This window comes from Rissa tridactyla, chromosome 3, assembly GCF_028500815.1.
Source record: "Rissa tridactyla isolate bRisTri1 chromosome 3, bRisTri1.patW.cur.20221130, whole genome shotgun sequence".
Taxonomy (NCBI): domain Eukaryota; kingdom Metazoa; phylum Chordata; class Aves; order Charadriiformes; family Laridae; genus Rissa; species Rissa tridactyla.
In genome coordinates this window covers 49,543,303-49,565,055 of record NC_071468.1, presented here as the reverse complement: position 1 = coordinate 49,565,055, position 21,753 = coordinate 49,543,303, and the positions used below count along the sequence as shown (strand labels likewise).

The following is a 21,753-nucleotide window of genomic DNA, read 5'->3' as shown; positions in this document are numbered from 1 at the left end:
GAGGACTGAACTCGTGTAGGGGAATGCCGAGGAACTAAATCTCCTGCCCATGGGTTCCTGAGTGAGGTTAAACAAGTCATTTAAGCTCAGCTTTGCACATGTGGCCACCGATGGCATGTTCCCCATTTTATCTGTCTGTGACTTTAGGCTCTGTGGTCTGATTTGCAGAAGCCTGAGCCTGGCTGCAACCAGAGTCAATGGACTGAATCCTTTGCGTAACTGAAGTCCTTCATAATGCTAAGCAGTCTTAAAAGTTAGAGGGGGACACGTGTCTCAAACTGAACATCTCAAGTGGATACTTACTATAATGACACAGTGCTTAGGTTGCTTCCCTGTAAAATAAAGATAATAATACCTCCTCACCACAGGATGTTGTGCAAATTAATTAATTACCTTTTGTAAAATACTTTGGTATCCCAGTGATAAAGAAAGTAAATTATTTTCATAGAGCACAGTCTATAAGACAAAAAAACACTAGTGCTCAGTCTGTTCATATTTTGTGTAATATCCTTTACCTTATAAGAAGCAATTATCCTGGCACTCTTATTTTACCTCAGTAGTGTAATAAAAGAGGGTGTTTTTTAAAAATGGGTGTTTAAAAAAATGTGGTGTTAAAAGTGCTGAGACACACTGATAAAATGCCAGAGGGGGGGAAAAAAAAAGTTAAAGTGCTGTATTACTGTTATGGGGTATACTAAGGTACTGTTAGTTACTTGTTTCCCTCAACACACTGATTACCATTGTCATTCAGAATTTCTGAAAGTAAAATTTAATTTACTGTAATTTCTTGTGGTGCAAAGTCAATGTGAAGTAAGTCACATATTCTCATATAGTGTTTATTAGCTCTATGAATAAACATTCCATATGTAAGATTGTGCCCTTATGATACTGATACAAACCTTCCACTTCCCACAACTGCACATTGTGCTGCAGAGATGTGTGGCTTGTTGAGATGCTCCTGTGTATTGCTGATGTAGTTGAAGTGATGAGATTCTTCTTTAAATAAATGTTTTATTTCCAACTGTGGTTTTCTACTTGCTCATATTTCTTGTGCTGGTTTCCCAATCCAATCTACTTTATTTTTGTTTCAGAGATCCTTGGGAAAGTATTTTGAAGTTCTCAACATATTTTTCTTTCTGAGAAGTGTACCGCCAAAATGAATTTTGTAAGTACTTAATTGATAAATTATCTTAGTACATCAATAAAGCAATGAACCTGGAAGTCCCAGCTCTTTGGGGCTGCTGGTCCAACTGCCCCAATCTCAGGAGTGATTAGCTGAAGAGATGTTTCTGACAGCAGAGTTCACTGTCAAAGCACACTCTTTGTTGGGTTTGCACTCTCCTAGTGTAACTATAGGTTTGGTATCTGTGGTGTAGGTAACTGTGTCTCAGACTACTCATCCTGGATTGTCTGTCTAGCTGAATGGAGAGAATTAATCATTTTGGGGCTTGATCCAGCCAAGCTACGTTAGTGTGAAATGTATAACATGCTAGAAAGGCCTGTTCCCCTCCCTTGATGGTAAAGGAAGTCTAGACCCCTACTTCAAATTCAGACTTTTACTCTTTAGAGTCTTCTGTGATGGCAGGCTAATCCTTTCTGCATAATGCACTTAAAGATGGAAACCTTTGGGCCATCCAAAGAGATTATCTCCATGTTCATATTTAAATTAAGATTTTATCAAATTCCCTAGTTCTTACAAGTCTCCTCTGCAGTGTTAAATGCATTTTTAATTGGGGTGTGTGGTTGGTGAAAACAGTGTAAAAATTGTAGTGTTGGAGGAAACAAGAGTGATGGGGACTATCTTGAGATGAGTTTGATACAGGCTTGAAGCTGAGGCACGGGAAAGATTGGACAGAAGTATTACAGTTATCATAAGGAAAACATCACTTTCTTTTCAAATCAGCAAGCCATATAATACTTGTGTACTAATTTTTGAGATATTTCTATTGTATGACTTTGTTATCTATCATCTTTCTTCTACATAGAAAGTAGAGATTAATCCCTCTGTGTTAATGGATGATCTTCTTTTTTACAGACAGAACTTCCTATCACAGATTATTCATATTATCCAGACTATGCTTACCTAATCACCGAACCTTGTTCTAAGTTGGAAGTCAGGAACTTCACAAAAGCATTTCTGCCAGTTGTGTATTCGTTGATTTTTATCATCGGCCTAGTTGGTAACATCTTCGTAGTGATGACCTTTGCTTTATATGAAAGAGCCAAGTCCATGACGGATGTGTACCTCTTCAACATGGCCATAGCAGACATACTGTTTGTTCTCACTCTTCCACTGTGGGCAGTGTATTACGCTGCTGACAAATGGATTTTCGGTGATTTCATTTGCAAAATTACCAGAGGTATCTATGCAATCAACTTCAGCTGTGGAATGCTGCTTTTGGCTTTTATCAGCGTGGACCGGTACATTGCTATTGTACAGGCAACAAAGTCATTTAAACTCAGGGCAAGAACACTTGCATATAGTAAACTCATTTGTTTGGCTGTGTGGGTATCATCAATTTTAATCTCTAGTTCCTCTTTTCTATACAGTGAAAGTTACAGCTTCTCCATCAATGAAACCAAAGAGATTTGTGATCACAGATTTGACAGAAGGTCTGAAAGCACAATGCTGAAATCACTGCTGCTGTACCTACAAGTTGGATTTGGATTTTTTATACCTTTCATATTCATGATTTTTTGCTATACATTCATTGTGAAATCCTTAGAACAAGCTCAGAATTCCAAAAGAAACAAAGCAATCCGTGTCATTGTATTAATTGTAACTGTTTTCCTAGTTTGCCAGGTACCTTATAATATCGTTCTTCTTGTGACAGCCATAAATATGGGCAAGACAGGCAAATCTTGTGAGAGTGACAAGATAATGGCCTATGTAAAATACACCACTGAAGCCATAGCATTTTTACACTGTTGCGTGAACCCTGTGCTCTATGCATTTATTGGAGTGAAGTTCAGAAGTTATTTTGTGAAGATAATGAAGGACCTATGGTGCATGAGATACAAGAAATACAAGAAACGTAGTTCAAGGATAAACTCTGATGTTTATCATTCGAGACAGACTAGTGAAATTCTGACTGACAATGGATCTTCTTTTACTATATAATACAATTCGAACAACATTATTACTGAAGGACTCTTCTCACCAAGCAACCCAAACCCGTGTCACTGTGCTTGTGACAGCAAGTCCTTTGGGCTTCTCTGCATCTCTAAGAGAGATACCACAATCTCCAACTTCTTTCAGGAAAAGAAATAGGATAGAAGAATAACACTGTCCTGTGGCAAACTAAAATCTTACTCATCTTTCTTAACATCCAAGCTGTTCTAAAGTGCACTCTCTTAGAATTACCAGGAGACAGAAGTTTACAGCGGAGCCCTCCTTGTTTTCTAAGGAAAAATTGCATCTTATCTGTCCTGCATTACTGAAATATCCCCAAAGTATTAAGTAAATGAATCAGATCATGTCCAGCTTCATTCTACTTACATTTATGTTGTTTCTGTTAATTACTTCTACCCAGAAATCCTACTTAAGTGTGGGTCTCCACTGTGCTTTTGTCGCAGACAGGTCACGCTGTGACAATGCTAACCTAAAGAGATAGCATTTTGAGCAAAGCACGCCAAAGAAAGCAAACAGAGAAATGAAAAAAAAAACAGATTCAAGGCTGCTGACATTGCTGGGCTTAGGTCTCATAAATCTTTGCCTAGTTCTACACTCCACCTGCTTACCAAGAGTTGCTTACACCAAGGCTGAAGCTGGTGAAAGCCAACAGTGATGCGTCTACTAAAGAGGGTATTAGAAAAAAAAGAAAATTATCAATTAAAGAGAACACTGAAATATCCACAGAAAGGTTTTCTGACATATCTTGAGATTATCTTCTGAACAGAGAATGGAGCTTTGCTCGAGAGATTATTCTCTTCATTTAGCATAGGATTCAGGTGCTGGAATCCATCAAAGCTGATAAACTAGTGAACATCTCTTTGTGAAAAGTTTTTTCTTTCTAGCTGAAATTCACACTCCACTTTTTAAATGGTGACAAACTGTACAGAACTGCAATTATTCCAACATTTTTTGTTGGAACTTGATCGGTGACAAAACGGTATGCATTTCTTGGTATTTAGCTACCGTTAGCAAAGTTTCCTCATGAATGGATTTACTAGCACAAATATGCATATATGAAGTTTACTTTATTAGCTTCAGAAATTATGAAGGACTGTATCTAAAAGTAAAACCAAAATCTGACTTAATTCAGCCAGAATTTTTACTGAGTCAGCATTTGATTCACTATGAGTGTAGGAATATTTATAATAAAGGCAACTAGTTTTACCCAGCCATGACTTTTCAGCGAATCCTCAGTGGATCTTCTGCTCTCTGAGCGAACGTCACCACGCTGTGGCAGTCATGGTGGGGTGGGGAGGCAGACAGGAGCAGGAGCCGGAGAGCGGAGGGGCAGGACGGAGGAGAGGAGAGGAGCAGCACTGTTTGCAGTCTGCTGAAGGACCTACCAGTCCTCTGCAGTTCTGCTGCAAAGGGAGCATAAGCCACGATGGTGTCCACATTTGCTGTTGTGTGGGATGTTACACTGTGGGATGTGTAAATTAATGCAATTTTCAGCTTGCTGTTTACCTTGGTCGGTTTGTTTTTCCTAAGTTCACGGCTAAAGAGACAACAGAGCTCGGATCAGTAACCACGTTGTTCAGTGGCAATGCAAAGGGCCAAGAAGGACAGTGCTGGCTGGAGCCGAAGATCCCTTGAGGAAGGGCACTGATACAGCACAACACAAAACTAGTACTGACTTGGCTGGCGCAGTCCGTCCTTGTTTACAATACAGTGTGAGGTTCTTAAATATCAATGCCAATTGTGACAAAGATTGCCTGTATTTATCATGACTGAATAGCAACTTGGGCAAGAATAGGATACAAACTTATCTAAATGCAGATGCATGCATTTGCTGTATATAGCACTGATGATTTTCTGGAAAAGAACTCAACAAATAAAAAATGTAACTGAAAAGGAAAAAAAATCCCCTCGAATCTAAGCATTTCTTGCTACATGTATTGCCTTGAAACATTCTCTTATTCAGTGCAAAATTTTTCGTGTCCGAATGACATGGCGCCTCTCCCTCAGAGGCTGTGTGAGGGAGCGTGCCCTAGGGCGGGAAGTCCGTGACTGAAGCCCACTGAGCGCCATGGAGGCTTTTGGGCAGAGCTCCCAGCCTGCATTGGCCTCCAGCCACTGAACAACCCAGACGCTGCCCTGGTGGCCATCGGGGTGGGGTTGGGGATAGAGATGGTGGCCAAGGGGCAGTCGCTGACCCTGTCACTGTCACCATCCCGCCAGAGGAGGTTCACTGACAGACCCGGGGCAGAGAGGGAGGGCCCCAGGGCAAGGCAAGGTGTGGTGAAGCAGTTCCTGGCTGAAGGGGCATCCTGCCTCGGGGGTGAGGGAGGAGGAGGAAAGCAAAGCTGAGTCCCACAGGCCAGGGCCTTCCCCAGGGAGGGGGGCTCGCTGGGCTGCCTCACAGGTTGCCAGCCCCTGGTAACCCTGAGGGACCCTGGCGAGTTGGAACCGGTGGTGGTGGGACATCTGCCTCCCGGCTGCTGTCTTGTTGGGGGGGAAGAAATGCTCACTGGAAATGCTGTTGAAAAGTAGAAAATGTACCCAGCTGTTCCCTGATTCTTGTGGGTGAGAAGCGTTGCTAAGGGAAGGGGAACATGGTGCCTGTGTGGGACTAAAACGGTGCTTGGGGTAAGAATTGTGCTGATGTCGAGGCTTTGCCAAAAACCCCACTCGAGGTACAGCTGAAACCTCTGTTGCCGTGAATGATGGCCCTGTCTCTGGGAGAAACGGGGGTGAGGGGTAGGAGGGGCTCTCAAGGGGCTGCTGAGCAGGTAGAACTGCAGCTCCAACCCACGGGGCGCTGACTTTCTTACTCAAATTTGAAGGTGGCTAAAGAACAGAAGTATGGGGAATTAAAAATTTAATTTACATGCAATACCTTCTTACTATTTTTCGTGAAATCTACCATAAGGTAAAACAACAAGACCAGTTCAGAGAGAAAGCAGTGGAGGAGGAGAACCCCACTGCTCAATGCTCAGCAGCAGGCGGCTGTAATGTCATGTTGGGCAGCAGATGTTGCCGATATTCTGTCTTTCAGATATTCAGATAGTCTGTCTTTTCTCCGGTGGCCATGTCAGCAGAACTGACAGGTGAGCTGGGGTTAGTGGTGTGAGTTTAAGGCGTGAAAAGAGCACAGATTTATAGGAACCTGGGTGTTACTTTCACTGCTTATGGAGTAACTTTTCGGAGCTTGCTATGGATGCTGCTTTTTATTATTATTTTCATGTTGTGGTAGCTGTGCAGTACACTGCATAGCAAACACATGGTGAAATTTTCTTTTTCGTTGCATATATTCTGTCCATTATATTTGAAGAAAAAAGGCTTTGTTTTACATAGGTCCTTGTTTCCTGCCTTACTTAAAGAGAGAAGGATACGTAGCGTGTTGTGTCATGTTGTACACACAGAAGATGGAGACGATAAGCTTTGAGAAGACAATTCATACCTTCCTCCAGTGGGGGGCTGGGGGCTGTTTGTGGTATTGGCTGCACGTACAAGATCTCGGCTTGCTGGTAGGTTCCATTCTGCTTTTGGTGGCTCCATGGCAGCCCTGCTTGGCACTTCCTGTTCAAGCAGTTCAGAAGGGGGTAGGTCCTCAGCACACAGCATTAAATAAAGGCATAATAGCTCAGTGCAGACAGCCTAAAGCTAAATCCATTTTTTGACACATACCTTCTTGAAAACAGACCTAACTTATTAATCATCTCCCCATGAAAAGTGGCGGCTTTCTTCCCATGGTATTTAAATTTCCTGTGTTATTTTTTCTGTTTAGGTATTCATGTCCACTATAAGCTGGTGAACCTGCAAGAGAGTCACAGTAGACAGGGAAGATCAAAGTTATTTGGGCCTTGCTACTAGCAAGGAAAGACAGAGGAAAGAAAATGAAAATTATATGCAAAGATAGATAACCATTGGAGACAATGCATGGAAACCGAAGAGAAACAGGAAAAAACAGTCTCGAAAGGAACATTTTTGTGATGGAAGGTTACTGATAATTATTATTTACATATCAGCTATTACTCTGATTTTATTATTTAGACCAAACTTTGCTTTAGATCTTTGTATAGCAATCTTGTTGACTAGAACTGTGAAAATTTGGGGTGCGGGGGATTGCTACAAAAGTAGCAAAAAGATGGTATTTGAAGCTTTCTGAAATTGGATTGAATTGGAAAAAAATAGCTTTAGATTAAGTGAAAATGATAATGTTTTCAAAATGTCAAAACAGTTTGTCTCATGAAACATCTAAAATGTTTTGACATTTCCGGTTAGTTTTCAGATACTATAAAAAAAGCCAAGGAAATGATTTCACAAAACCACTGAAAGAGGCCCATAATCTGTTTTTTTAGGCTGCTGCCAAGCAATCAGGGTATTCCCTCCAACCACCTCCTGTGGTAGGAGATACCACCTCCTACCACCACCTGTGGGTTAGGAGCTCATACCCTGTTTGAAGCAGTCTGTGCAAAGGAAGTTCCAAAACCAACCAAACAAAAGACCCCAGAAGGATGCTTCACCCTTAAATTGTACTACACCAATAGCTCTTACTCCTCTTCTGGGTGGTGTAGTTGCAGGTCCTTCAGGGTAAAGAGGAAATTAAATGACATCTCCTCTGCTGTGGGTGAATGACATGAGACCTGGTGGTAATGTTGTGACCACTAAGCAAGGAGTTGTTCCCTGGGCATCTTTGAGCATAGTTAAGTTCCTTTTATGACAAGTTCCTTAAAACAAATTCTCCATTTTTGATTGAATGAACTCCATTATCCAACCTGAGTTAAAAAGTGTCTGGGTTTTATTTAGTCAAGAAAACAAAATCTATTCATTAAAAAGTTATTTTGATCATGGAAGTTCTTATCCATCCAGTCAGGATCCCTTTCCCCACAAACTGAAAACCTCTTGCTTGTACATTTTTCTCAGTTTTCTTTGAATTGATGGTATTATGCAACCCAACTGTATATCCTGATGCATCATTCATATTTTTAATGAAATTATCATCTTCCGTGTATTTTCATTGCCTTTTTATTAGAAATACATACTGAATTACTGCATTATCAATTTGATCTATATATACAAAGCTGAGTTAAACCAGTTGAATTAATAGTCTTCTACCAAAACTTTTTAAAGCTCTTATTCCATTTTAGTATAGCTTTGTCATACCTAGACATCCATTTTAGTTAATAGAAATTAATGTATATATATATATTTAATCTGTAGTAACTGTAATTTACTTATAAACTGGTGATTCACTGAGGATTAGAGGAAGTAGAGAACACTCAGCTCCTTCCATAAGAAACAATGGCTGAACATTGAAGTAAGAGATTTTCTTCAAAATAGAAAATACCTGTGATCTTGATTTACGTCAGCCATGGACAGCTCTGATATTTCAGTACAAAACATGGTTGGCCTATTTGTGAAGAAATTGTGCTTAGTCCTATCTGGCGGTTAGGAATTTTAAAGGAAAAAAGCTATCTAATTACCAGAAAATTGCTGATATTGTTTTGTTTCTTAGCCTGGATTGGATCATCCAGCTATTGTTTTGTTGTAATTTCTGGTCCTGTTTCTGAAAAACTTTTACAGAGATATGGAGCCATTAAAATAGTGACAACTGGAACTCTACTTGCTATCCTTGTTTTTCCTTGCTCATCGTTTGCTAGTATTCAGTTTTTAAACTATGAATTTCTGGTAGGTATCAGATCAAGTTTTGCTTCTAGTCCATCTAATTTCTTATTATTTTTTGCTAGTATCAAGTATGGTTTTATAGAAACCATTTCTATGTTCTGTATTCCATTACAAAAATACAGAATGGAAGAGAAAAAGGAATATTAAGATACAGAAAGTGTACTGTTTTTTAGAACGTATGAATGATGTGTATTTATGGTAGATGGTTTGATTCCTAAGAAACACCCATTTATGAAAGTTTAAATAGTCTTATTAATGTATCCTAAGTGAATTATAATGTATTGTAATCATCTGTCTCATAAAATTTTAATAGAAAAATGTAAACACCTTTGTATTTATTTTTCTGATTCAGATTCAGAACAGATTCAGCTCATAAGAACAGTGGTAAAAATAGTAATGTTTTCAGATACTTTTTCCTGTTTATGGTATTTTCAGACCAGTGGATATATATGTTGCTTTTACACTTCAGAAGGAACCACTAGTAGCAAAATACAGTATCAGCAGGGATGCAAACAGCTAAAACAGAGACAGAAGAACCTGGTGTACCTTTTACATTGTAGTTAATTTGGCCTGAACACAGTGTTTGTTAATTAAAGTATTATGTAGTCTGGATTTTTGTAAAACTGGGATTTTTTTATCAGACTTATCAATGCGGGAAACATTTTCTGCTTTGTCTTCATTAACCTCTCTTGTTCTTGTCTTAGGCTGCATGCAGCTGGCTTCATTACAAAATATTTCTAGCTGCTGCTGCTCTCAACAGTTTTCTTCCTCTCAAGTTTTCTATAAATATCTGTCATTTTGTAATTTGACTTTGTAATATGTTTTTAAGAAAGCCATAGAAATCATGGTTTTAAGATGGCTATATTGCTCTTACTAGAGGACTGAATTCCTTTTAACTCTTTCTGTTCCATGTATTTATTTCCATAAGGGTACAAATTATTGTTTTCCAGCAATGATACAACACCTCAGAAACATGTTAACTTGCATAAAATTGTAACTAAGATTGCGAAATATTGGACAAATGAACCTCGATGATAGCTACTTCCACTTACTTGATTTTTATGTGAAATATACTATCTAAAAATGCTTGCTTATTTCAACCTGTGAAGCCACATTTAAAATATTAATGTTCAAATTATCCTAAACTGACTTCCTATCTCTTAAATCTCTATAGATTTGAGGCCCAAAGACATGCTTTTAATCACTTAGTTTAGCCTTATAAAATAATATTATGACTGTATATTATGAGTACGTAATGAATAAAATATGTGCATTATAAGCTTTATCTTATTGCTTTCCCCAAACCTAAGGTTTGTGGCTGAACTGAAGTTGTGCGAGATCGTTGCCTATTCTTTCCACCACCAGTACACCGCTGCCTTGAGGGTTGTTGCTACTGCTTGTCAGTGAAGGAGGAAGAAAGTGAAGAACCCCATTTTCTCTGAAAATGCAGTAGCTTTCCTCCTTTCAGTCTGTAAGTGTTTTTATCTGATCTTAATAGGTTCAATAATGGTAAGCCACAAAACATTCACTGGCAACTGGGACTGTGATGTTTGGAGAGCCAATAGCTGCTCTTTTGCAGGATCAGGTGCAGCTATGCCTCATTGAGGTCTCAATAATTATGAAGGAGTAGGCTGTGTCCTTATTGTGAAATTCCAACAACAAGTATTTTTGCTGATTTTGCTTACAAAACACTTCAAAATATGCTGAGTTCAAAATATTGGGATTTCCTTTATCACTTCTCTTTTTTTTTCCATTACAAAGGCATCGTGATCTTTAACCATTGCTGCATTCTCCAAAGGCATTTATGGACAAATACTTCCTGGCAAAACAACTGTGTAAGAATCTTCTTGCCCTGACTGTCGTTTAACAAGTCTCACATTCTCAGGTAAGACTTTGTACCTGACTCTGAGTTCTGCTCACATCTTTTAGCAGTGTTTTATTAACATTTTTGTGCTGGGCTTTCAGCTTATTGAAAGTTATCGTGACTCAGCTGAGCGGCACCAGTTACCTCTCAAATGGAGGGAACTTTTTAAACCTCAGCAAATATCAAGCTATGTCCCCAGATAATCCCCGGAAATGGTGCAAAATGTGGAACAAGAAGAATGTTAACAACTGGAAATCCTGAAGTTTCTTCTCAGTTCTGCACCTCGTCTTTAATTTCTGTAGAAAACTAGTTGAACCATTTTTGTTGGATTTTCAAAACTTGGTAGTAACAATATATTAGTTTTTTGCATCAAGAGGTGTTGGTTTGTTACAGTCTCAGTAAGAAAGGCGCTCAGACTCTGTAAGGTGTCATTTAAAATGCTGTTTTATTAGAGCTAACGCATTAAGGAGGGAATAACATGGAAATAAAATAAGGAATCCCCAGTTGCACGTGCAAACAGATCTTTGAAAAATAGCACAGTATTATTTATTATAAAGGTATCTATTTGATATATTTACGGATGAAAGCTGTAAATCAGATATTTTGACTTAGACATTTCAATAGAAAATGTGCGATACATTACGGCACACATTTATCCTTCTTGGAGGAGGGGTCTGAACTACACAATCTCCAGAGGTGCCAATAAGCAAACTTAACAATCTGTTCTATGACTCTACTAACTGAAATAAGCAGGTTGCTTAGCTATCTTCTCTTTGGAAATCTATGTACTATGGAGAACACCAACTGTCCCTCCGTTAGATTGTTCTTTGTAAGTCAGATCCTTTTTAAGGTAGTGTTTACTTCTAATGGCTGGTGTTGTGTTAGCTTCTGAATGTCCGCTGGTTTTACCGTCTGTAACTAAACATTGAGATGAGTCTTCTCTGCATTGTACTAGTTTTATACTGTTGCAGTTCTGAAAATTTGTATCAACAGATTGTCACAGGTACTGATTCAGGCTTTGTCACTATCTTACTTAGAAGATTACTGAAACCAAAGGAGTTTTGTTCACTAAATTAAATTGCTGCTCAGTCTGTAAAAGTTAATTTCTGTTCTATATCCGTATAGTTTCAATTCATGACGTTATATGATTTAACAATACAGTATAGTTCCAAAAGGAGGGAAAATAGGCATGTATAATGCCACACAAATTGCATTTCTCTTGTCTGAAACTTCTCTCTCTGGCTTCCCAGTTGATTGCATTGTGGGAGAAAGCTGAAGGACAATTCCATTTTATGCATTTCAGAGTCCAGCAGCCAGAGCAATTTATAATATTCACTAAGAGTGAAAATGCTCAATGGGTTTAAGTGAAGACCAAGTTTTGATACAGCACAGGTAGAATGAGACTATTGGCAGCCAATTAAAAAACTTCTGTATTTTGCTGCTCCATTATATATTGTGTGATCTCTGGTAAGATAATGATTATTTTGTCGTGAATGCAGTGAATTAAGGTGGGCTGTTTTTTTTATTCATTTGGCCTTTAAGCAAAAATATTTTTTTACATAAAAATTACTCCCAAATAATGTTTCACTGCAGAAATGTTCACAGGAGTTTTCACAGGAGTTTTATGTAAATTTATGCATTCATAACAAAAGCTATAGTAACTTCAGCTTTTAAGGAAGGTTTTAAGGAAAAAGGGAAAAAGAGGTAATAAAAGGCAAATAAAGGCTCAAATGTGGACTGACGCGCAAAATCCAAGTTACAGACATTCTTAGAGCTTTATAAAGGCCCTCATAGCAAACTGCAAACCCAGTGGCTCTTTGAAGAGTTTTGTCTGGACACTGTGGTTATAAACCGTCTGTGAGCTTTCTGTCACTGCCTTTGATCCCTTGAGAAAAATTAGTATTTATTGGTAAGGGCTGTAAAAACAAGTTTTTAGGAAACCTTCTTGACTCCAGCTTCTCTGATGATGTCTACCCTACAAGAGAACTTTTGGGAATGCAGTTATCAGAAATTAGTATTTCTCAAAATCTGCTTCCTCCTACAAAGGCAGCTAACATGCCTAAGACATGGGCAAACTCAGATACTCCAGAGTGCCCATTATCAGTCTCGAGTATCTCTAGCAGATAACTGGAGCGTACAGGAATCTTTTTAAACATGGACTAGTTCATATTGTCCTTGCCTCAGGATTGGAGCCAAAAAATCCCAGCGGACTGAAAGGATAACAAAAGCTACCACATGACAGTGCAGGACATGGGTTCTGACAGCTACAAACATACTGGGTAATGCTTTTACTATATGTTCGATTATGACTCTTCCCATGGACCTCAGTATCCCATAGAACCAGGCATCAGAAAAATCTCCTGGGGAAAATGCTAAAGGGAAATATCAGCTGTTACAGGATCTGACATCAGCTGAGGCACGATCACATGTATAGGGTCCTGGTTGCAGAGAGGTTTATGCTCCCAGATTCCCAGGTAGTGAGCGTCACTATCAATCAGATGCCTCATGTTTGGGTAGGGAAGCTTATCTGGAAGAATTGTGCACAAAAGGAACATACAGTGAGGTTTAAAAATATCCTAAATTGATGAAGAGCCAAATGCCCAGCTGTCAAAATTATACTGACCATGGAAATCTCTTGCGAAGGAAATAAAGGTTAGTGGTAACTGTCAGAAAGTCAGGTTTTTTTGGTGTAAGCTGTATCCACATTATTGCTGTTATAGTCTGTTAAAGCCAGTGTAGCTCCATTGGCAAAGTCCCCCTCTTCTGGATTTGGCTCAAGGTGAGCTGGTAATTCCAGCTGGAAAAGTGGATGTCAGGGCATAAACTGCCTAAGCCAATTCTGTGGTATGACCACAGAAATATAGCAGTGCTCCGATCTAAAAACTGTCTGCAAATTGTTGTTACTATCTTCTTTACCCGATTTTGGAAGCTTGGGTATTTTTAGAAACTGTTTGGGCTTTTGATCAGTCTGAGTTTTGTTGTCAGTAATGTATAAAAAAATGCCACTGCTTAAACGAATTTTTGAAATTTCATACTTAATATCATGACATGTTGTAAGGCACTGATACTGTACTGAGAGTCCCTTAAAATTACTTCTGAGAGCATGTGTTTCTTTTAGGTGTAAAGTTATTTTGATTGTAACATTTTTAGATATCATCTGCGTGCTTGTTTTAGTTTGTTTGCTCACTCAGAATAAAGGTTTCCCTCTAGTGGCTAAAACCCGTATAAACTGACCGAAAGTGTGATGCAGTATCTGTACTACCCCGGTTTTTGTCCATTTTACATCGAAAGGATGCACAGGAATGTCAGACCTTAAATAGATGTTATTACCTTGTAGATGTAATCAAAGCTTCTTTGAAGCCAGAATGAACAGAGACATATTACAGAGCAGTCACGCAGTTTACTTTTTTTCCCCAAAGCTGTGCCTTTTTTCATTGTTGTGGGCTTGAGTTATCTTTGTGTAATAGAGAATATGTACCTGTTTATACCAGTACAGATTACCAATTACTCGAGCTTTCTCTCTCGTGGGGGAGTATAATAGATATCCTTTTTTGGTCCATGGCAGATACCAGTGTCTGCAGCAAATTAAACTGTGGCCCTTCTTTTTTAGTCTACCTGCAAACTTCTCTTCTTCTAAGACACAGCAACAAATAATACAAGGGACAAAGCATCACATGCCCATTTCAGAATTTCAGGCTCACTTGCTGGGAGCTATTTAGTGAATTCCTCTTCTGTCCAGAGATTAATTTATAGACATGAACAACAGGAGAGGAAGTTTGAAATCCTTTCTCAAGATGCTTTTAATTACTATTCTAGTTTTTGGTTGAATTATAGCGAGTTGCCCACGCCTACCTGTTTTGTCCTAGGGAGGTACTGTTTAGCTGACGGCAAATCGGATATTCTTTCCTCAGTGACTTTTACTCTGCTCCAGCAGTGTGGAGCACTCCTGAGCAAGACAAACAAGGCAGCTGTTTCAGTGCTTCTTTCTTTCCTTATCTGATTTATTTCCTATTCCCTCTTGCCCTAAATTCTCTGGGAGGAGCTGTGAGCAGGGAAGCAGGGGTTGCCACTTTTTCTTGACTGGAAAAGCTGCCAACCACGTGGCACTGGTGTCCCTTTCTAGTCTGCTGTTTCATGTGCAGCCTTGAAGAGCTTCTGCCGTATAATTCCCATTTGTTTAATATCCCAGGGTATCTAAAGAAAAAAAGAGGGAGACAAGAATTATTAAGATGCCTTTGAGTTGCATTTTCAGAATGTTGATCGTATTTAGCTTTAACAGGTAGTTAAACCACCCTACATTTAATGGAGGTCTTTTTTTACATGGCATGGTATACAAATAAGAAAGAAAAAAAAAAAACAAACCAATTGATTCAAAAGTTTTCAACTGTGACAATAATTCTGCTATAGTGAAACTTGAATGAACAACATGCAAGGCAACAGAAATCTCTCCTGGGGCTTCTTTACAGAGAACAAGATAAATTATATGCAATTCAAGCACCCCAGGGTATCCTAAATGGTAGATAATAAATGGTGCTTAAACGAGAGTAACTCATGTCAACCAGATTGTTAGACTGAATTGTGGATACTGTTACTAAGTTGCTAGTAGTGTACACACAAAACTGGTAAACAAATCACACTAACATACTGATTTAGGAAGAGCAAGCCCTCACGTTACTCTGTTGCAGCTGGGTCCTGGGGAAAGTCGTGGGCTCGGTATGAAACTGCTTATCCAAAATAATAGGAGCAAGTACCAAAAAGCTGAGTACTGAGGTAGCACCACTGCTACATGCTTCCATGCTGCAGCAGCAGGCTGTCTGGGACAAGTGTCTGCCTGCGCTGCCAGCACCTGAGTGAAAAAGAGATATTTTTTTTTTAAAGAAATATTTTTTTAAAAAAGAGAAGAAATGAGTCTTGGCTGCTTTTAAATACTCCGGTCTACTAGTGAGGCAGCTGGCAGCACCTTGGCAGGAGGAGACCTAGCATCCACTTGGATAAAGAAGGGAAAATGCTGGAAATGCCGATGTTCAGGTACGCAGACTTTGCAGAAAAATATTGCCATGGCAGAGGCAGCAGGCCAGGGCTCAGCCAAGCTGCTCGCAGATGGGGGTGAGGAGCAGAGTTGCTCTACCACACAAGAAGAGCTTCAGAGCCGCTCCTCTTGACTTCAGTGGCAGGAAGGATGTCCCAGGAGCACATATTGAGGCATGTGCAGAATATAATATAACCTGCGAAGCAACTGCATGCTTATTTGCATGAGCAGATTGTGAAATAAGGTGTCATTTTGTTATGGGGTTGTACAATTCCCGACAGAGAAGCGTCGAGATCTGTGCCTGGAATTGTTAGGTATCAGAGCAGTGCAGATATAGAATGATAAAAAAAATTCATTGGATTTTTGGAAAACGCAGTGAGCACAGCTAAGTCCAGCACTTCAATGCTTGTTGAGTATTTGGCTCTGAGGCTTCAGCTGAGGCCTGCAGGCCTGAGCAAGTACAGTTAACTTCCTGACGCTATTTTGGGGGACCTTATTAAAACTGCCAGGGCTTTCAGATAGATTTCTACTTGCTTTCTGGGGAATTTGTGAGGATTTAACAGTTTTAAAGATCAGGTCATGTATGCATACGCATACTGACTTTATGCAAGCAGTTAACACATCGCGTGCTTTAAAATTACATGGATAGAAGGCTCTGTGAAAATGTGACGTATTTTACTTATTTATTTCATCTTATATTTATTAGAAGACTACCCGAGACAAAACATGTTCATCTTTCTTTATACTAGTTTTTAAATTACAAAATCTGCTAAAATAGAGAATCCCCGCAAACACTTAATAAACAATCATCAGCCTGTGCTGCACTTCCTTGTTTGCTCCTGCTGGCTGCCAAGGTGCTCTGGGCAAAGGTATTTCCACCTCACAGGGTGTAATTTTGACTACTTTGGCCATATTTACTGAGGAACTACTTTGCTGCCTAGAAAGGGGGAGGCTTTGTGTGGCTTTAACTGAGTGGTGCAGTCCAGGAAGAATGGCAGGGACCAGGATGGTGGCTGAGAGCTTCTGTTTACTCACAAATCCCCTGGCAATCCACAACAATGAGAAAGCAAACATTGAAAAGGTTCATGATAGAGCAAGTTTTAGTGTTCGGTTTGCTTATCCAAACTAAAGTCAGCTACCAGCCTAGGCAGTGTTAACTTTTATAAACAAATGATTTCTTATCTATGAAACCTCATACATTAAGAATATACCTCTCCTCCTTTCTGAGATCGCAATATATTAAGCTGATGAAGAAGATCAACTATGATGAACAGGTATTGGATTTTCTTTTTATTTTTAATGGGATAAAAGCTGACACTGCCAAGTTAGTCACTCAGGGACCTCCTTATCAGTGTTAAGGTTTCAACGTCTTTTCCTTGCTGATGACTTCAGGGAGGTTTCTTCACAAAATCCAGTTCTTCATAATTCTTTACCTGCTGCGCAGTAAGTGTGGTGCCTAAAGGAGAGTGTTTGGAGAGACTCTTGGCAAGTGTCACCTGTTTCCAGATCCCACCATTATTAGTCTTTAGATTGTATTTCCTTCATTTGTATTTTGGAGAAAGCATGACCAGGACGTGCAGTCTTTTCGCACCCAGTGCAAAATGGGATGTCGGTGGGACAAGCCAGCAGCAGCCTTTTTATTGCCCCTTACTACTGAGAGTAACCTTCATGCTGGCGGCTGCTAACTGCTCAGCATTTGATTTTTGTACCCTATGCGTAGCTAAGTGATTTTTGTGGGTATATGTTGTTTCCTAGTTGTTTTTTTTAAAAAAAAGCCAAACAAAAAAAACCCTAACCAACTTGCATATAGTGTTATACGGAGAAAAAACACCGGCAGTTTGGAACATTTACCTCCACTTGACTTCAACCTGAAGTGGGGATCTGTAGGAGAAGCAAATTATCATATCCTGTGCAATACAAGGATACAACCAATACTGTTGTTGACAGCAGAGGAATGAGGAGACTCAGGAATTTGATGTTTCCTCTCAGGTTTTGGAGGGAACTGCAATATAGGGTCACAGGTTCTACTATTTTCTTTAAATGTGATTTCTTAGCCCATCCTTTCCGATCTCTCCTTGTCTGGTCCTTTGTCTTCACAACATCTGCTTCTTTTTGTTTCACTCCTATCAAAGATCCATTCTGCAGGGTTCTTATTTTAGTGCACGAGCATCTGCCCAGACAGCCTGTACTTCTGTTGTTTTAGATTTGTAGATTTCTAAAATGTTTCTAGTGGAACTGTAAAGGGAGTTTAAGCCTGCAAACAACATGATGTTTCCTAGCTACACATGATGGATCTGTCAAAGCAGGTACCAAACCCAGCAAGGTGTGTTTACTTCTTATGCAAACCACTTATATTAAAGTAGGAAGAAGGCATTAAATCATTTTCTTGCAAGCAAATGGAGTTCTTGGAGACTCCACAATTCTCAAAGAGTGCAAATAAATTACGTTTTTATCTTCCCATAGCGGACAAGATAGGGGAGCTCACTAGCTTCAGCTGCTGAAATATACCCCCCTACCCCAATTTTTTAAGGTAAGTAGCAAATGCCTGGCACCTGCCTTGGAAGGAATGGCGCCCGGTGCCTAAAGAGGAGAAGCAGAATGTTTGTGTTGTGCAGTTGTCTCAGACATACTGATCTCAGGGAGAATGGATGCAAGCTGTAGCAGTGTTATTCTGTCTTTTTCAAATAAACATTCTTCTCAGCTACTTAAACATCACACAATTTGTTTTTTTTCACATGCCATTTGTTTTCTGCTGTTTCCTCCTGTTATCTCCATTCCCTGCTTTCTGCAGTCATCTTTGGGCATTAAGCATTTTCTCTGAATTTCAAGGATGAAGATTTAGCTGAAAGACAAGGTCAGGACACTTTGGCAAATGCTTTGAGTGGTGAATAGGTTTTGGGTTTTATTGTAATAGAGTCTTATATCTGTTTGTCTGAGATTTTAAGATTGAATAGTGAGAGAGCAGACAGTACATCTAAGCCATTTTAGCTGGCAGAAATATTGTGGTTTTGTATTGCATGTATCCTAACAGTATTTTTTATATATATATATATATGTATATTTATATATACTTCTATATAGATGTAAAAATATATAAACTTATATATGTATGTTTTACAGTTTCTGAAGTCAGAAGATATTCTACGTTCAGCCTGGGCTAAAAAATAATCTCTTGGATGAAAAAAAAAAAAAGAAAGAAGACAAACCACAGGATTTACTATGTCAGTATGACACCTTTCTTCATGGTGTTTTTTATTGAACATTCCTAACATGGATTTTGGAAAGCAGGGCATGGAAGCAGATGCTTTTAAGGAGGAAGACCATATGTCACAATGGACTGCCAGTGATCTGGCAAGCATGGTACCATCTTCCAAAGTAATAATTGAGAAGGTCATGCCTTCTTTATCCCCAGGTTCAGTTGACAACATGAATGAGTCCTCCAGCAAGCAGTGTCCACTTTTATACAGCTCAGAAGCCAGTGGTATGATGGGCAACAGTACCGACTCAACAGATAACTTGGGCCATGACCAAGCTTTTCAGCATGCAAGGCAACTATATTATCTGGCCAGCTCTGATTGCTTTCCTCGAACGCTGCCTTCCAGTGTAACCCAGGCTGGAATTTATGATGCAAGTGACACCTTGGAAATCTTCACTCCTCTGCTCCCTTCCTCAAAGCCTGGGATGAACCATTGTGCTCCCACCTACAAAAACATGGAACAGGTTAGTTTGCTTTAAATAACCACTGAATTTATAACTGCATATTGCATATTTCTGGTAGTTGCACAGTTGAATTTATTATTTAGGGTGTATTCATGCTGGCAGTTCTCAACCCTTTCTCCATTGGAAGTCTATCATAATTTTAGCCTTTTTTGGTGATATAAAAATCAGAAGTACCTGTGCCAACAAGGCTGCATCATTTGCCTCTTGCCCTAAGCCCACCTCACCTCAGGGCTTCCTTTGTTATTACTGTTGATACCAGAAACATTGAGAAATGTAGTTTGATACTGTGTCTTCATGATATTTTCAGACTCCAGGACAGCAGGACCAGGAGATGAGGCAGCATATGGAGCAGCTGCAAAGGCTGGTGGCTGAACAGCAGAAAATCATCGCACTTTACAACCCAGGTACTTGGCGAATCCCTCCTTATGCTGCAGCACCCTCCCTGCTGATGCTTGCGGTCCAGCAGTGAAACGCAGCATTTCCTTAAAGAAATAGAAGGTCTGATGGTTGTTTTCAGTGGCTGGGAGCTCTTCCTCTGGCAGTTGGGCTAGAACACTCATTGCTTTATACACATTATGCACAAGCTTTAAACCCCAGAAAATGTTTCTTTCGATTTTTGTACACTAAAATTCCAGGAGAACTATGAGGATGAATCCTTTATGTTTAATAACAGACCTCCTGTACAGACTTCTAGTGAACTATGGATTTGAATGGTACTGCAGAAAACTATAGTATAATGGTGAGCATTACAGAAAAGCTGAAATATCCTTTTTTTCTGTACCTCTATATGAAAGTTACAGCTTTTACCTAGAAAAAAGGAAAGGAAGAAAGTCAACACACCATGCTTCTGTTAATAGACTCTTACCTTTAATAGTACAGCCTGTTCCTCACAGCATGATACAACACCTTGAACGGCTTCATTTTACCAGTGGCATTGCCCCAGAAAATGCCATCCGCTCAGCAAGTAGAAACAGAGGACACCCCCCACTTTCCACCCTGTCCACAGTAGTAGCACATTCTCCTCAGCGTGTGGCCCCATGGTGAAAGGAGAATTTAGGGAAATCATGTAGACTTGTGACAGTGTTGGCCAGGCTTTATCAGGGCTGCTTGTGCATAACGTCAGGCAGGGAATATCCATAAAGGCATAGGAAGGACAGGTGATCCTTGAATTTCTGCCACTCCTCAGGTGAGCTGCTAGGGAGGCAGCTTCACCTAACCCATGTGGTAGGAACCTAAGGCATCCCCTGCCTGCATCTGTGCATTGATCTGGTATCAGTTTTCTCGGTCTAATTTCAAGCTTCTTTGCCCAGTTAAGGAGCTGCAAGGTCTCAAGTGGGGGGCAAGAAAAGCAAAAGACCATAAATTCTTTGTGGATTTATTATTATTTCTGGTCCCCCACCCACCTCCCCTGGCTGTGAAAGTCTGGGAGTTGGCACTTGTTAGTTGGCTTTAGGGAAACATGCCCTTACACTATTGTTGCCTTAAAAGAAACTGAAATTTTAGCAAGTTTAATCTGCCTCACTAATGTATGTAACAGCAATTATTATTCAACAAAATAAAAGGGTTTAGGAAAGTGGAATTAAAGGACACTGGCCAGCAAAATGCTTTTAACTACCCTCTCTTCCAAGTGTAACAAAACTGGAAGAAAATAATACTAATAGAAGTATTTTAAACCTGTGTATATATATGCATAATTAGATCTGTATAAATATAACAAATGGTCTCTGCTGGCTTCAAGTCTCAGTGTCTTTTAAGACTATCAGAGCTCTGGGCTTTTGTTTCGTTTCCTTCAGCCTCATGGGGTCAGAGAACCTCCTGTAGGAATGACAAGAAGTTGGGCTGGACAAACAACACACAACCAGATCCATCATGCTGTTGGGGTGGCTGCAACAACTGACATCAAACATGTTAACAACAACTTGAAAAGCTGTATGGCTGTCAGAGCTGCTGGGCATGTATGCAAGCAGCAGGCGTACACTGGGGTATATGCACCAGGTAGGAAGCAAGGGCCAAACACCAACCCCACAGTGACCATCAAAGGCCTGGCTTTCTGCAGCTTTGGTTGTCTGCTTGTGTTGTGGGGACCGTTCTGAGCTTCCCGATGATGTCAGCAGTGGAAAGGAATATGAGACTGAAGGGAACAAGAAACTTCAGAAGGAACACAGTGTCACGTCTGTTTGAAGGTCTCATTTTCAAACTTGATGCAGTGTGTCAGTCAGGTTTTTTTGTGGGGCAGTGGGGGTAAGCAGGATCTCAACCATCAACCCTGTAGCCAGAAGCCAAGCCACACCAGCAGTAATACCAGCAGGCCTGGGTGTCATTGTACCAATTTTCCTG

The 21,753-nt window shown here is 39.8% G+C and overlaps 2 protein-coding genes across 3 annotated transcripts in view; both read left to right on the top strand.

The window, feature by feature from the left end:
- Positions 1–1,156: 1,156 nt before the first annotated feature.
- Positions 1,157–4,218, top strand: CCR6 (C-C motif chemokine receptor 6). The gene is made up of 2 exons (XM_054194832.1): positions 1,157–1,165; positions 2,036–4,218. The coding sequence occupies exons 1-2, from the start codon at positions 1,157–1,159 to the stop codon at positions 3,119–3,121; spliced, it is 1,095 nt and encodes a 364-aa protein (XP_054050807.1). The 3' UTR covers positions 3,122–4,218.
- Positions 4,219–10,573: 6,355 nt separating this feature from the next.
- LOC128907875 (centromere protein J-like) overlaps positions 10,574–21,753 on the top strand; it is a 42,582-nt gene continuing 31,402 nt past the window's right edge. For both annotated transcript variants that reach the window (XM_054197218.1, XM_054197219.1), the window contains exons 1-3: positions 10,574–10,688; positions 18,817–19,416; positions 19,724–19,820. In XM_054197218.1, coding sequence (XP_054053193.1) covers positions 18,967–19,416; positions 19,724–19,820 — 547 coding nt within the window. In that variant the 5' untranslated portion in view covers positions 10,574–10,688; positions 18,817–18,966. The remainder of the gene's footprint in view (positions 10,689–18,816; positions 19,417–19,723; positions 19,821–21,753) is intronic.